General features: G+C 54.9%; 1 protein-coding gene across 10 annotated transcripts in view; it reads right to left on the bottom strand.

The window, feature by feature from the left end:
• Positions 1–14381, bottom strand: part of POU2F2 (POU class 2 homeobox 2) — a 60227-nt gene that overhangs the window by 35607 nt on the left and 10239 nt on the right. For 9 of the 10 annotated variants that reach the window (XM_045989195.1, XM_045989198.1, XM_045989199.1 and 6 more), the window contains exon 1: positions 112–181. The exons of the other annotated variant lie outside the window; for it this stretch is intronic. In XM_045989195.1, the coding sequence (XP_045845151.1) occupies positions 112–178 (67 nt within the window). In that variant the 5' untranslated portion in view covers positions 179–181. Of the gene's footprint in view, positions 1–111; positions 182–14381 lie in introns of those variants that run through there. 10 annotated transcript variants of the gene reach the window in all.

Below are 14381 nucleotides of genomic sequence, written 5' to 3'. Positions count from 1 at the left end.
CCCAGGGTGGGAAAGGGGTTGCTGGTGAGGTACAGAGTGAAAGAAAATAAGAAGAGACGACTAAGGAGGAAGGGCAGGGCAGGCAGCAGGCGCTGGCCCCAGGCCCCTTACCTGGAGCCCCCATGCTGGAGTGAACCATGCTGCCCGCCCCGCAGGGCTGGGGGAACAACTGTGTCATCTCCCCGCCCTCTCTGGGGGCCAAGCCCTCTCAGCCGGAAGTCACCCAGGGAGGAAACCACAGGGTCCGCCCCCTTCAGAAGGGAAAATACTCTGGCCCAAAGGCCCACCTCAGGAGGCTGCGGACCCCAATCATGTGTGTGTTGGGGAAATGGGGGCGCAGGATCACCAGGCTGGAGGGGCTGAGTCCTCCAGCTGAGTGTCTGGGACACGCCTGCCCCAGCTACCCGAGCCCTCCCTCCAGCTGCCTCCTCCAAGGCCAACACATCTGGAACAGGGCATGTGGGCCTGGGAAAGAGGGTGGGCCCCTAACAACAACAACACTAAACACTGGCTGGAAATTTTGGGGGAGCTTTCCCAATGTCAGGCTTGACAGGCGCACTTGACAGGCACCAACTCTTATACTGATCACTATTTGTGCCATTTTATAGACCAAAAGACTGAGGGCCAAGACAGCTGAGGTGCCTTCCTGAAGGCCCAGAGCCAAGAAGCGATGAAGCCAAGAAGCACAGCGGGGGAAGACGTTTGTGCTGGGTATCCTGCAAGGCTGTGAGAGGGGAGGTACCCAGCCATGCACCTGTTTGCAGGTGAGGCATCCATCCATTGAGAAGAATCAGTGCCCGGGGGCAGTGGCAGTGAGGGCGACGGGGCAGGGCCTTGGCCCAGAATGGCAAGACGTCTGCCAGGGGGCAAATGCGGACGGCCGAGCCGGTTCAGGTGAGGGGAGCCCAGCGTCCCCTGACTGCCCGCCGGTCATTCTCAGAATTGCGCTCCCGGCCCAGCATTTCCCACCGCGCCCGCCAGAGGGCGGCAGCGATCAGCCAAAAGGCCGGAGGGCGGGGCCGTCTGCGGAGGAGGAAGCCCCTCCCTCCGCTCCCCTCCCCGCCCCCCCCCCCGCCCCCGCGCGCACACCTGCGAGGGTCACACAAAGGCGCAGGACTCCCAGCGCACCGCGGTGTAGACAAAGGCGCGGCGGAGTCCACTGCCCTCTTCCTCCTGCCCGCGCTCGGTCCGAGGCTGCCAGGCCACCTGGCGCCTCCACACAGTCCGCCGCCCTTCCTAGGTCCCGCAGGACTCGCCGCGCCCACGCTGAGGGACCCCCCCAAACCACACGCGCGCACACAGACGTCTGGACTCACCCAAACAGACACATACACTCAAGCATTTACACACATGGGCCCCAACACTTCACACACACACACGTGTGCACACTCAGACACAAGAGAACCCTCGTCTATGAGCCCAGGGTCCAATATCAGCCCTCCCTACCCACCATCCGTGACTCCTGTGTACAGAAATCCCTCTGCTCCCTCACGTGGGCCCAAGAGCACATCTACACGTGTGTGCCCAGGCACACCTCCTGGCCATGTGTGCCCACGCTCACACCCGTGCACACTCGGGCAGGACAGAACACACAGGCAGACCCTTCATGAGTGCCCTTCCTTCTGGACCCAGTGCACCCAGACACACCCAGGCAGGCAGGCCAGCCCGCCCACTCACTGGGGATGGCCAAGGGCTTTTACATCTGCACACAGAGGGGACAGTTCCCAGCCACCTACACTCCACAGCATCCCATATCCCAACAGCTGTTTCACCCAGGAGATCCAGAGACCACACAGCATCAAGCCACCCACCACACCTTCAACTCAGACCTCCCCGCTCCTGGCCCAACCCCGTCTCTTTCAGATGCAGGGTTTCTGTACATGAGGGCCTTCCGGATGGCAGTCTGGCTGGTGGCCATGAGTACTGGAGTCTTGTCTTGATGCTGTAGGGTCTGTTCTGATTTCGGATTTACATCTTGAGAGGCATGGAAATGAGGGTCATAAGGACATCACGGGGGGCCAGAACCCTACCAAGCCACCGTCATGATCCACTGTGGACATAGTCAATGTCATCCATGTCAGGTTCCTGCTTTTGCACATGACTGGGTGTCAGCCCCTTAGGATGAGAACGAAGGGAAGCGCCACCCATTTCTGGCGCTGCCCTCCCAGGCCTGTAGCTGAGTGGGGGAGCCAGGGAGGGCCTCAAGCGCTCCCCCAAGGGATAAAATCACCCCATACCTCTTGCCTCCCAGGCTGACAGAGTCCCTGAGCTGGAGTCAGGGAGCAGAAGAAGAATGGGCCTGAGATGTCTTCCTGCTGGGAAAGAACAGAGGGCCAGACTTTGGGGCCGCTGGGTGGGGAAGGCCTGGCAGCCAGGAATGGGAGGCCCAGGCAGGGCGGATAGTGCCCTCTCAGCCAGAGAAGAGGTCTCAAGCCATGTTGAGCAAGGCAGGTAGGACATGGGAGCTGGGGAGCAGTGGGGGGCCGCTCAGGTGTGGGGAGCCTGGGAGGGAGGCAGTACAGGGGAGGCCAGGCTGGGCTCAGGGCTGAGCGGTAATTAAAGGAGACGTAGGGGGCTCCCCAGGGCCAGCGGGGCTGGTAACTGACACGCGGGCCCCATTGCTCTGCTCATATTTCTCACCGGATCGATACGTTTGACTCCCGACAAGACAATAATCGCTTGTACGCGGCCGGCGAGTCGATCAAATACATTATTAGAGCGAGGTCCCCCGGGGGCCCGGCGGGGAGTGGGGGGGGGGAGCAGCCAGCCCACCGGGGATAGCAGAGCGGGATTCTTCACCCCTCGGGGCCCCCAGCCATGGCCTCTTCCTCTCTGTTGCCCCTGGGGACCCTCTCTGTGGCTTGGTTCCCTGACTTCTCTCGGGATTCCCACTGTCTCTGGCAATCTCTCCACTCAGCCCCCCAACATGTCCCTGCTCTGCGTGGGGACCCAAGGGGTCTTTCTCCGCAAGTGCTTCCTCATCTGTAGGGCTGTGCGTGTGTGAGCTCAGAGAGGCCCCTCAGACCCCCAGCTTGGCCAGAGTCAGGGATACAGGCCACACTGAGTCAACAGCCGGCCCAGGAGGAGAACTGGTGATTCACCGATACCAACCTTCCTCTTCATCTCAACTCATGGGCCTTTAGAAGAGAATAGACTGGGCAGGCTCTGGAGGGGAGAGGGGGTCAGGGAAAATGGGCCGAGGGACCCAAACACATAGGAAAACAGGATGAGAAGTGGCAGACAGACACAGAGACAGAGAGCGGTCTGGCTAGTCCTGCTGCAAGGTGGTCCTCCTGTGGGCCTCAGATACTCTCAAACCAAAGCTAGCCTCGGCCTACTCTGGGGACTGCTTGCCCACCTCTTCCCCCACCTGCCCAGTTTCTGGGCTTGAGCCTTCATTTCCTGTTTACACACCTGCTTCACCCTCCGCCCTGCCCTCAAAACACTTCTCCAGTGGCCCTAAGTCAAGGTTAAACTGCAACCACCCCATGATCTGCTTCGGCGCACCCAGCATCCAAATAAAAATATATTTCTTCTTCACCATCATCATCATCACCACCAACACCACCAAAAGCAGCAGGAGCAGCACTGTCTGCTCTGTGCTAGTTGAGCCAATACAGTATTTCTAGTTCTCATGACAATCTGAGAAAGCAAGGTCTATGATCATCGCCCATTTTACTGATGAATTGGAGCTCAGAGAGGTGAAGTCACTTGCCCCACGTCACACAGCATGTGAATGGTGGAGTCAGGATTCAAACCCAGACCTGTCCTCCGCATAGCTTGCTCTCTCTCCTGCACCATGGGCCTCCTTCGAGCTTTGGAATGTTCCCCATCCTCCAGTGGACAGCAGGAAGCCCGCCCAGGAACACCAAGTCCCTTCATGGCCCGCAACCCCACTCGTACAGCCCTTAGTCCTGATTTTCAACAATGCAGTCGACTCCCTCTGACTCATCAGCTCCTGGCTAAAGGTAGGCCAACCCTTCTATGTCCTTCAATTCAAGTGTTTCCTCCATGTCCCTTGGTGCCAAACCCTGGGCTGGAGACTGAGGACCTAGAGATGAGCTGGGCTGAAATGTGCCTGAGAATCTGATGGAAGACAGAGACCGGTGCGGTATGGAAGGCTTGTGAAGAGGTGGTATTTACAAAGAAGTCTGGCCTTCATGAGGCAGAGAATGTGGGGAAGCCCACTGCCAACAATGGGAACGGAAGAGGTGGGAAGGGAGGCACGTGTGGCTTGGTACAGGGCAGTCAAGGCAGATAGAGGAGACAAGGTGGAGAAGCCGAGCCAGGCCCCAGGGTCTTGCAGGCCTGGCAAACATTTTGGATTTTAATGTAAGCACAGTGGGATGCCACCCAGAGGGTCTTCAGCAGAGAAGTGACATGTTTCTGTGAACGTTTCTGTGGACGATTCGGGCTGCTGTGGGAGGCCAGACTGAAGGGCCAGAGTGTGAGGGAGGTCAGTCAGGAGGAAATGGGTGGTGTCCACGTGAGATGAAGGGGATGATGGCTGGGACCAGAGTGCTGGCAGTGGTGGTGTCCCTAGAAGCAATTTCCAGAGTAGACCCAATAGGATTGCGTGATTTGCTGGAGGTGGGGTGGGTTGGGGGACGAGTCAAGAATGAAGCCCAGGAAGGCAGAAGTACCTTTTCTGCCTTTGAAAGGTTGAAGATAAGGGAGGCCTCAGGCTGGGATGAGAAAGATCTGGGCAGGGCACCATACATGCCTTGAGGCTGGATTTGACGTTTCAGGTGGAAGACTCTTGAGCTTGGACAGTGTGTGTAAGAGAGATCCATGGTGTGAGGACAGGCTGGTGCGCGGAATCTGGAGGCAGGATGAGCATAGAGAAGACTGGGACAATGGCTGAGATGACAGGGAGGTTGGGGCCATGAGAGTCCGTGTTCACGCCAGATTCTACAGGACGCTAGTGGGCCTGCAGGTGGACGACTGGGCACATGACTGGGTAAATACCGAGACCATTACCGATGGACAGTGGGAAGGAAAGCAGACGCCCAGGTCAGTGCTGGGGGCAAGATCAGGAAGAAGTGTGCCAGAAGCAGCGAGATCTATGGACCAGGAAGCCAGCAGATGCTTAATAAATTCACATGAACATAGCACTCCTTGCTGTTCCACCCTCAAGCCCGTGACACCATTTCCCCAAAACCTGCCAGAATCCCCCAAGAGTTCACCTCAAGTAAGAAGAGATCGAGAAGCACTGTGATAGGACTTCAAGAAGACAAAAGTCACGAGACCAAGCAGATCCCCATTCTGATCTGGCCATTTGGTGACCTAGGGCAGCCCCTTGCCTGCTCTGGGCCTCAGTTTCCCTGCCTCTAGGAAGTTAGAGCTTCTTCCAACTCTAACAGTCTGTGCTTGAATGAAACAAGAATGGGCAAGACAGTCTGAGGGATCCACGAGCTATAGGACAAACACAGGGAGAGAGAGACCTGTATAGCAGACCTACACTCAGGAGGACCTGGCTGTGGGTACTCAGGGCTCCACTGACTCCTCACCTTTTATTAAGGACTTTTGTTATCCCCATTTTAAAGAAATGAGGGAAAGTGAGGGACAAGGTCACAGCTAATCTGGGGCACACCCACAGGCTCTCTGACCCCAAAGCCTGTGCCCAAACTGTCATGCTGAGCTCACTGTTCCTCCTCCTGGCTTGTATGCGCCTCTCCCATTGTAGGTCCTCTTGGTATCTATCAACCCAAACCCACCAGGGCCTCCAAGGAAGCAAAAGCAGCAGGTGCCTGGCCATGGGCCTTCCCCTGACAAGGCACCGCCCTTGGCCCAGGAGCCGGCACTCAGCCCTATACTGTCCACACCAACCCAGGCCAGACTTCCCACTTCTCAAGCAAGACTGTTGGCTCGAGGCTGCCTCCCAGAGGCGGGTAGGGAGCTGTCCAAAGGCTGAAGCACAAGGGCCACCGTCCTTGGTCCAGAGGCTCTCCAGTAACCCTGCTCGGCCTCTGGGACAATCTCAGTCCCTGCACCATCACAGCCTGGGCCCTGCAGGGCTTCATCTCTCCCCACGGAGAGCACTACACATCAGCCACACTGGAGGAAGTCGTTCTCACCACGGGGCCTTTGTCCTTGCTGAGCCCTCCCTTAGAATGCTGTTCCCATCTCTTCACATTCCTCTTTTCCTTGAGAACTCATGTCAAAGGCTGCCTCCTCCAAGAGGCCCTCCCTTAGACCCTCTCCACACCATCACCCGGTTTCATTTTCCTTGTAGTGCTCTCTGGAATTCAACTATTGGCAGCTTGTTTATCTGGTTTCCCCTCTGAAATGGAAGCTCTCTGAAAGCAGGTGTCTTTTTTTTTTTTCATTTTGTTCACTGTGGTGTTCCCAGCCCCTAAAATAGTACCTGGCACACAGCAAGTGTTCCAGCCCTCTCTGTTGAATGAATAAACCCTTCTGGGCTCCCAGAGCCCACAGAATGAAGTCCAAGGCTGGCTCTCCAAGCCCAAGTGGGTGTGGACCTCTGCCGACCTGTGCAGCCATTTTGCCCTCAGAGCTTCCCTGCTTCCACTGGTCAACACTTTGGATTCCCCTATGTGCCTGGCCTTCCTTTGTCAGTCTCGGCTCAAATCTCCCCTCCCTGGAAGCCTTCCCTGACTCCTCCGCCAGAGGCCCGATGAATAGTAAATGACCTCGTCTTCCCATGTCCAGGCAGCATTCTGGGCTTTAGTACCAATGGCCCTGTATTGCAGTTGTTCCCCATTGAGGCTGCCCCACAGGGCAGGGCTTGAGGGCAGGGCAGAGCCTGATCCGATCTGTTACTGTAGCTTCAGAGCCCAGCACTGGGCCTGCAGGCAGGCAGGCAGGACTCCAGGAATGTTCGTTGTATTAGGGCGCCAGCCCTGCAGACCGTAATTATCTGTACAGTGTAGATAAGCACTGGGTTAGGAGTCAGCCGTATGAGGATTTGCAAACTGGTTCCTCCATTCACTTGTTGTGTGACCCTGGGCAAGTGAATTCATCTCTCTGAGCCTCAGGCTCCACCTCTGTGAAATGGGGGCACTATCATGGGCTGACAGGAACATCATCAATCTTAAATGTAATACTAGCAACCATGCACGAGAACTTCAGCAAATTCATAAAGTGTTCGTCACATCAAGGTTTAAAAGAGGAAAATCGGCAACAACCCGGACGCCACCAACAGGACAGAGGCTGAGTAAATTGTAGTATATTCCTCCTCGGCATGTGGTTGTGAAAGACAATGAGACAGACCTAGATGTGGACCCGGAAAGTTCTCCAAGCCGCTGCTGAGTGAGAAAGCAAGCTGCAGAAAGACTTATCCAATTTAATATCATTTACGTTAAACATCTACAAACATTGCCATACATTTTCTGTGGGTGCACAGGTAGCCACAAATGCAGAGAGAAAGGTCTGAGGGTCACTGACTAGTGACAGCTACCTTTGGTGAGGGGACCAGACTGGGGAAGCAGAGGGTTTTCAACCTTTTCTGTTATGGTTTTGGTCTTTATAATCTGACTATATTCATTTTTAAAATTAAAATCAGAATACATTAGGGGCGCCTGGGTCGCTCAGTTAAATGGCTGCCTTTGGCTTGGGTCATGATCCCAGGGTCCTGGGTTCGAACCCCACATTGGGCTCCCTGCTCAGCAGAGAGCCTGCTTCTCCCTCTCCCTCTGCCTGCCTCCCTGCCTACTTGTGCTCCCTCTGCAAGTCTGTCAAATAAATAAAATATTTTTTAAAAATTAAGAATACATTAAATGAGACATGGGTGGCTAACTACAAAGGAATAGTGAAGAAACGGTTATTCCAAAAGTGAGGACAGTGGTTGCTTCCAGGAGGGGTGGGGGGTGTTGTTGGAGAAGGGCCACGTGGGGGTGGAGGCTGCTGAAAGCTGGGCAGGGGGGGAGCTTCTTGATCCCGAACAAGTGGTGACTGCGCAGATGTTCGGTTAATAAAGACTGATTAAGCTGTACGTTTATGACGCATCCACATGACTGTGCTTCCTGTGGGCAGGGCCAGCTCATATACAACGTAGTATCATCTGCTCCCCACCCAGCCCTAATTCACTGCACAGAAGCAGACATTCACACAAGTCCTTGTTCAGTAGGGTGCGCCCCATAGCTGCCAGTGCTCCCAGGGACCAGCCGCTGTCCAGGGTACTAACGGCCCAAGCCTGGGAGCTGACCAGATAACTATGCAAGCTTCGAGCCTCCTTATCTTAACCAGCTACTGTTCAACCCTGCCATGTGACCCAACCCCAGCATCCCTCTACCACATCACCTCCCATCATGCCTCTGCCATGCCTCAGGACCTTTGCTTGTGCTCTCCCCCTGCCTGGTGCCACCTTTCCCCAGATGTTCCGTGGTACCTTCCCTCACTCATTCCCGGATTCCACTTACATGTCCTCGACACAGAGAGGTCTTGGCCATCCCGCCTCATGTAAGCCTTTCCTCTCCTCCTTTCTATCCTCTCCCAGCACTTCTCACTGCCTAACGTTCAAGTTTTCAAAGGTTATGTGCTTGTTTATAATCTGCTTCCCTACACCAGAATGTCCATGCCAGGAGGACAGGGAGCCTGTCTGTCCTGCTCGGTTTTATCTTGCTTTTTAAAAGGGGCTCTGCTGCTCCAAATTGCATTAATCATAAGCCTCAGTTCACTACACACTCCCTTTGTTGCCTGGGCAAACCCCCTGCCATTATTTATTTGCTTATTTTATTCATTTTAAATAATATGTTCACGTGAACCCACCACTCAACATTCAGATTGAAACCATGAAAATAATCGCTCTGACTCCTGCCTGACTTGTTCACGCTATGTCCCCAGTGTCTGCTACATAGGAGGCACTCGGTAGCTATTTACTTAGAATAAGCTAAGGGACGCTGACCACCACACATGCAAAAGGGAGCTAATGGGAGTGCCTGGCTGGCCCCCCAAGGAAGCAGATGGGGGTGGAGAAGAAATCAAAGGCCAGGTCCTCCACTGATCTCCCCTGTCGTCCCTAGTGCCCCCAGGCTCTGCTCTGCCTGGCCCAAAGTCTCTTCTGTGCAATTCAAATCTACACCTTCACGGAGGACCCACAGTGCCAGACCCTGTGCCAGGAGCTGAGGATACAGAGCACGTCCTCAGTGGTTCTCAAACCGCCATGACCCGGGCCCCCTGGCTGTCCGCTGCTACCCTGAGCAGTAAGAGCAGCCAGCCAGCACCTGCTCGTGCAGGCATGTGCTCTGTGTTCTCCTTGCATCATTTCTTGGCATCTTCCCAGTGAGCCAATAAAGCAGGTGCTGTTCCTTTCCCCTCTTTCCAGAGGAGCAGGCTGAAGTGAGCCACAGTTGGACAGGGACTTGCCCAGACCAGGAAGGGGCAGGGCGATTTGAAAGCCCAGCTCGCCTTACCCTGAGGCATGCTCCCTGCATTTCTGTCAAAGCAACTAGCATAGCGGAAAAGGTGTCCACTTTGGAGTCACATAATAGGTGGTAAGGTCAGGTCCCAGTGGCGGTGTTCAGTGAAGCACGGGCAGGGGTGTCCCTTGGCCCAGCAATACCAGTCACGAAGGGTCTCATTGAACAAGAACTCCCTTTTTTGACTTTACAGTTGGGTGCCCCTGCCAGACCACACCACCTGGGGGACACTAAGAGTTCCGTTTTACTAAATCAGATAATGTAATACATGACCTGGCAAATGTTAGTTATTTGGCATTTTGTTGTTGTTGAGAGCACAAGCTGATAAGTCCATTTTGGTGTTTCTTTATTCTCAGCATACTGGGAAGCTCAAAAAGTAGAAGTGGTCCCAGGGTTTTCTCAGCCTCTATGAAGCTTGCTGAGTCCTTGCTTCCTTGCTGTGTGACTTCAAGCAAGCCACCCAACCTCTCTGAGCCTCTCCCGGAACTGTGTGGCCTCTGAACAGCAACCACAGAGGGCCCTGCCTGCAGGAGGTGCCCGTAGACATTTATTCAGAGGCATTTAGCCTGATGGAATGAGGTTGGCCACCATCACATGGGACAGTCCCTGCCACAGTGGAAACAAACCATGAGCTCTGGACACTTGAAGGAAAGTGAAGGATCAAGGTACATGTGTAGGGTTTTGGTGTGACAACCATTTACTGAGATGGGACGAGTTCCTAGAGAAGCTCAGAGACAAGGAATCCAGAGCTCTGCTTCAGATGGTTAAAGGAAGCACCCTGCACCCACTGGTGAGAAACATTTTCCACGCATTTTCTCACTGAATATTCTCACTGAGTGTTTCTATAAGAGAACCATTATGAACATGCCCATTTTAACAGATGATGAAACTGATGCTCTGCAAGGTTGAATCATTTGCCTGGGCTGACACAGATGGAACCAGGGTTGGCGTCCAGGCAGTTGGACTCTAAAGTCCATGTCGCCATCCACCTGCTCTTCTTCTCCCCAGGGTTCTCTCCCCAGGCCCTTGCCCACCTCTTCCCTTTGGCTTGGGCCTAGGCGTGCCATCTGAGACATCCACAGGCCTCCTGTCCCTGTCCCAGCTATGGCCTCCTGCCAATAGGAGCCATTCGCTAAGAGCTTTTGTGTCGGTTGCCTCCCCGAATCACAGCGAAGCTGGCGTGCACACTGAACAGTGTCCCGGGGGCCCTGGTACATTCTCCAAGTTCACACAGCAAGGCCAGCTGTGAGGAGAGCAAACACCTGCAGACCGACTCGCCCCGTGGACCCGCTTGGTCAGAGCTCGCCTCCTCCATGAAGTATCCTAAGGATACTTCAAGGATACACCTCCATGCAGGACCTCTGTCCTGCAGTGAACTTCTCCTCCATACCAAAAACAGCAGGCACTTTGAGGTTTGTGTAGAAAACATTACTAAATATGCAACCCAGGATTCTGCCTCCCAGAGCTTGCCCCTGGCCTCCTAGAGAAAAAGCAGCCTCTGTCCTGGTGAGAGGAAAGGCTTGGGTGTGTGCAGGGTCAGACCCTCACTCCGCCTGGCCAGCCATGTGACCTTGGATTGTCAGCTGCGCTACTTGAAGCCTCGTTATGAGCACTATCCCCAAAGCCCCCTCGGATTCCTCTACAACCGCAGCCTGGCACCACCTCCAGCTTCCTCCCTACAAGTCTTCCTGCTGCCATGCATGACCCCCATAGTCTCTTGCCCTGGCACCCCAAGAAGTTCTTTCTAAAACTTAATCAGGCCATCTCTCCCTTGCTTAAGACTTTAGGGACTTTCCCGCATTGGAACCCAAACCTCTTAACCCAGGCCACAAGGTCCTATGTGATCTGGTTCCTGCCTGCACCTCTCATCTCTTCCTCTACCATTCTCCCCTTTACCCACCCCACTCCAATCACACTGCCTCCTTTCTGTTCCTCAAACCAAACTTTTTGCACCCCAGGCCCTTTGCATGCGCTATTCCCTCTGCCTGGAAGATTCTTTGTCTAGTTAAGTCCTATTCTTCTTTCAAGGTTCTGCTTAAATGTCTTGCCTGGTCTCTGCTGGCTCCCTATAATTGTCTCTTCTTTGGAGTAATTTATTACAATTTCCGATTTTGCATTTCATTGATATTTATGCTTAAAGATCCACATCCACTTTGGTCTGTCAACTCCATGAAAGTAGACTGTGTCGGTTTTGTTCACTGCTTTATCTCCGATGCCCAACACAGGGCCTAACACCTAGAAAGGGCTTGAGAGTCAGTCACACGGATCCTTTATGGGGACAAGCAGCTGAGCTAGGACTTGAGTCTTCTGAGCCTCAGTTTCCAGCTCTATAAAATCCAGATCATAATTCCTCCCTTCTAGGACAGTGGGGAGGCTCCAAACAGAAATGAATATTGGCGGTGCTTTGGGGAAAAAAAGATGTTCTTCAAATATAAAAGCTTGAAAGAGCTGGGACCTAGACTGGCCACATTCAGAGAAGAGCAAGAGAGAAGGGCACGGCCATTTGTCAAGTAACCTTAACTGCCAGACATTTTACATTTCCTCGTTCATTGACTTCTATGAGATGGTGGTTAGGGCCCAGAGGAGGAAGCTGAGACTCAGAGAGGGGAAACCACCTGCCCATTCAGTAAGTGTGTGGAAGAGCCGGGATTTGAATCCAGCACACAGAGGCAGTCTCGTCTCCCGCGCATCTCCCGCAGAACTTGACCTCTTGCAGTGGGCTCTGCAGTGGAAAGGGCCAACCACAGTCGCTTGGGCCTGAATGGCTGTCTCACCCCAGTTCTGCCACTCGCTGGCTGGTGACCTTGGGCAAGCCACTCCCCTCCCCTAAGTCTCAGTATCCCATCTGCAAAGCAGGAATGATGAGTGTGCCCGCCACCAGAGCCTTAGCCTGTGCTAAAGTTGACCACTTAGCCCAAAGTAAGGAGCTATGAGCAGCTGTAGGACGTTATTCTCGGACACGAGGGAGAAACATGAGTGAAGTCTTGGGGGCAGGTTGGGGGAATGATGAGAAAGCCGTGGGAAGAGGCCCCATCAGAGAGGACCTCTTAAAGGAGGGGCCCCCGAAGCCAGAGAGAACAGGGACTCCCAGGTCTGCACCCAGCTGTCAAGGGGGGCAGTGGAAAGCCTTGACACATCTTGGGATCCGAAGAGTGACCCCTGTCCGGGGGGGTGGGGGGATCGTCTCCAACCAGCTGGGGGCGGGGAGAGAGGGATCCTCCATCTCCGGCCCTTCTCTCCACCCCCCTGCTTCCACACCCCTCACCTTCTTCCAGGTCTCCAGGGCCCCCACCAGAATCTCACCCGCCAACCTCATCTCCACGCCAGGGTCCAGCCCAGCCCCACCTCAGGCCGCTCCCTGCCCCTGGCCACACACACACACACAGAGCCCACAGGGATCTTTCTTTTGCTCGGAAGGCCTTTTACCAATTAGAAATTTATCATCTGAAGACCATACGAAACATTTCCCAACGGTGAAAAGTAAGGGGTGTTTTAGGAGCAAGCTAGCATGGGACATGGGGTCAGTACATGTGTCTATGCACCACATTTCTAATACAAACTGTCTCTTCCCACCTGCCGGGGGGGGGGGGGGGGGGCGGGTCACAGATACACAGCTCCTTCCTCCCCTTCACAAGCCAGGGAGCGTGAGGCCTGAGGGGGAGGAGACGGGAATGCTGCACCAATGCATGGATTTGTTGCCTGCAGGGTCACTGAGTCCCTAGAGGAAGGACGGCAGCTTGGAAAGAAGACTGGGGTTCATCCTGGAATCCTCCCTTTCCCGAGTACCCCACTATCTGTCAACTTCCCGTCAGTCCAACCTAGAGATGTCGGAATCCCTCTGCTCTTCCCTGCTCCATCACCAGCCCTTGCCCCAGCCCAGCTCCATCACCCAGCTCCAGCCCCCACTCTTTCTCTTCCCGCTCCCCACCCCCAACCATTGCTCAGGCTCCTCCTTCCTTCCTTGGTTGCTTACCCACTCCACACATACCTCTTGAACCCCGTGCATATGGCAGACACTGAGCTCGGAACAAGTGACATGGTCCTCGGGGCTGACGATGGGAGTGGGATCTGGGGTCCCGAACCCATGCCCTACACGACTCCCTAAAGCATGACTCTGATCAGTTCACACAACCCAAGGGAGAAGTCTTGGCATCCTGGGCTTTTCTCCGGCTTCCCCTTCCCAGCCGCCAGGAGAAGGGGAGAGGACAGGTCGGCAGCATGGATTAGGACATCTGGATGGAGAGGTGACCATGCCCGTCGTCAGTACGACCCTGCCCCACAGCCTCCCCGGGAACCTGTGAGAACTCCAGATTCTCAAGGCCCCAGTCATGCCCGTCCCCACAGGAAGGGGAAAACCGGAAAAACGAGGGGCAGGGCAGGCAATGACAGGAGCAAAGCCCCATGGCACATCTGTGGGACCCAACCCCCAGTTCTCCGGCTCTATTGCCGCAGGGTCTAGACCCTGACACCCCAGGAAAAGAGAAGTGAGGTTTGGGATCTTCTCTCTGTACTTCCTGCTGACCTGACGTTGCAAGGGCCTGGGCCTCTGTTTTTCACTTTGAGGGAACAGAGAGGGTGGAGGGGACAAACCAAGGAAGATGGGTAGCGAGATGAGGGATGTGGGGGCAGGCAGGGTAGGAGAGAGGGGAGGGAAAGACAGGTAGTAGGACGCAGAAACAGGGCGCAGGGAAAGAACGACCAGGAACGCTGCAAGGAAAACGGACAAGGGTATGGGGGTGCAGGCATCCCCGGTACAGTCAGAGTCACACAGAGACAGAGACAGAAAGAAGCAAAGAGAGACAAAGAGGAAGGGAGAACAGAAAGCGGGGAGCAAGAGCAAGCCAGGGTGGGGCTCTGGGGCCTTCTGTAAAGTGCTTCCCCGACACCCGCACATAATGGGGCTGGGAGGGGTGTCCAAGCCCCTGTTCCCCCAGCAGGGGCCCAAGTGCTACATGGAGGGGGAGGTGCAGCCCCTGGAGGACTGTGGCCAGCGCAGGGGCT

Source organism: Meles meles, chromosome 19 (genome assembly GCF_922984935.1).
Source record: "Meles meles chromosome 19, mMelMel3.1 paternal haplotype, whole genome shotgun sequence".
NCBI classification, from domain to species: domain Eukaryota; kingdom Metazoa; phylum Chordata; class Mammalia; order Carnivora; family Mustelidae; genus Meles; species Meles meles.
The sequence above is the reverse complement of the archived record's forward strand: the minus strand, read 5'-3'. Positions and strand labels throughout refer to the sequence as shown.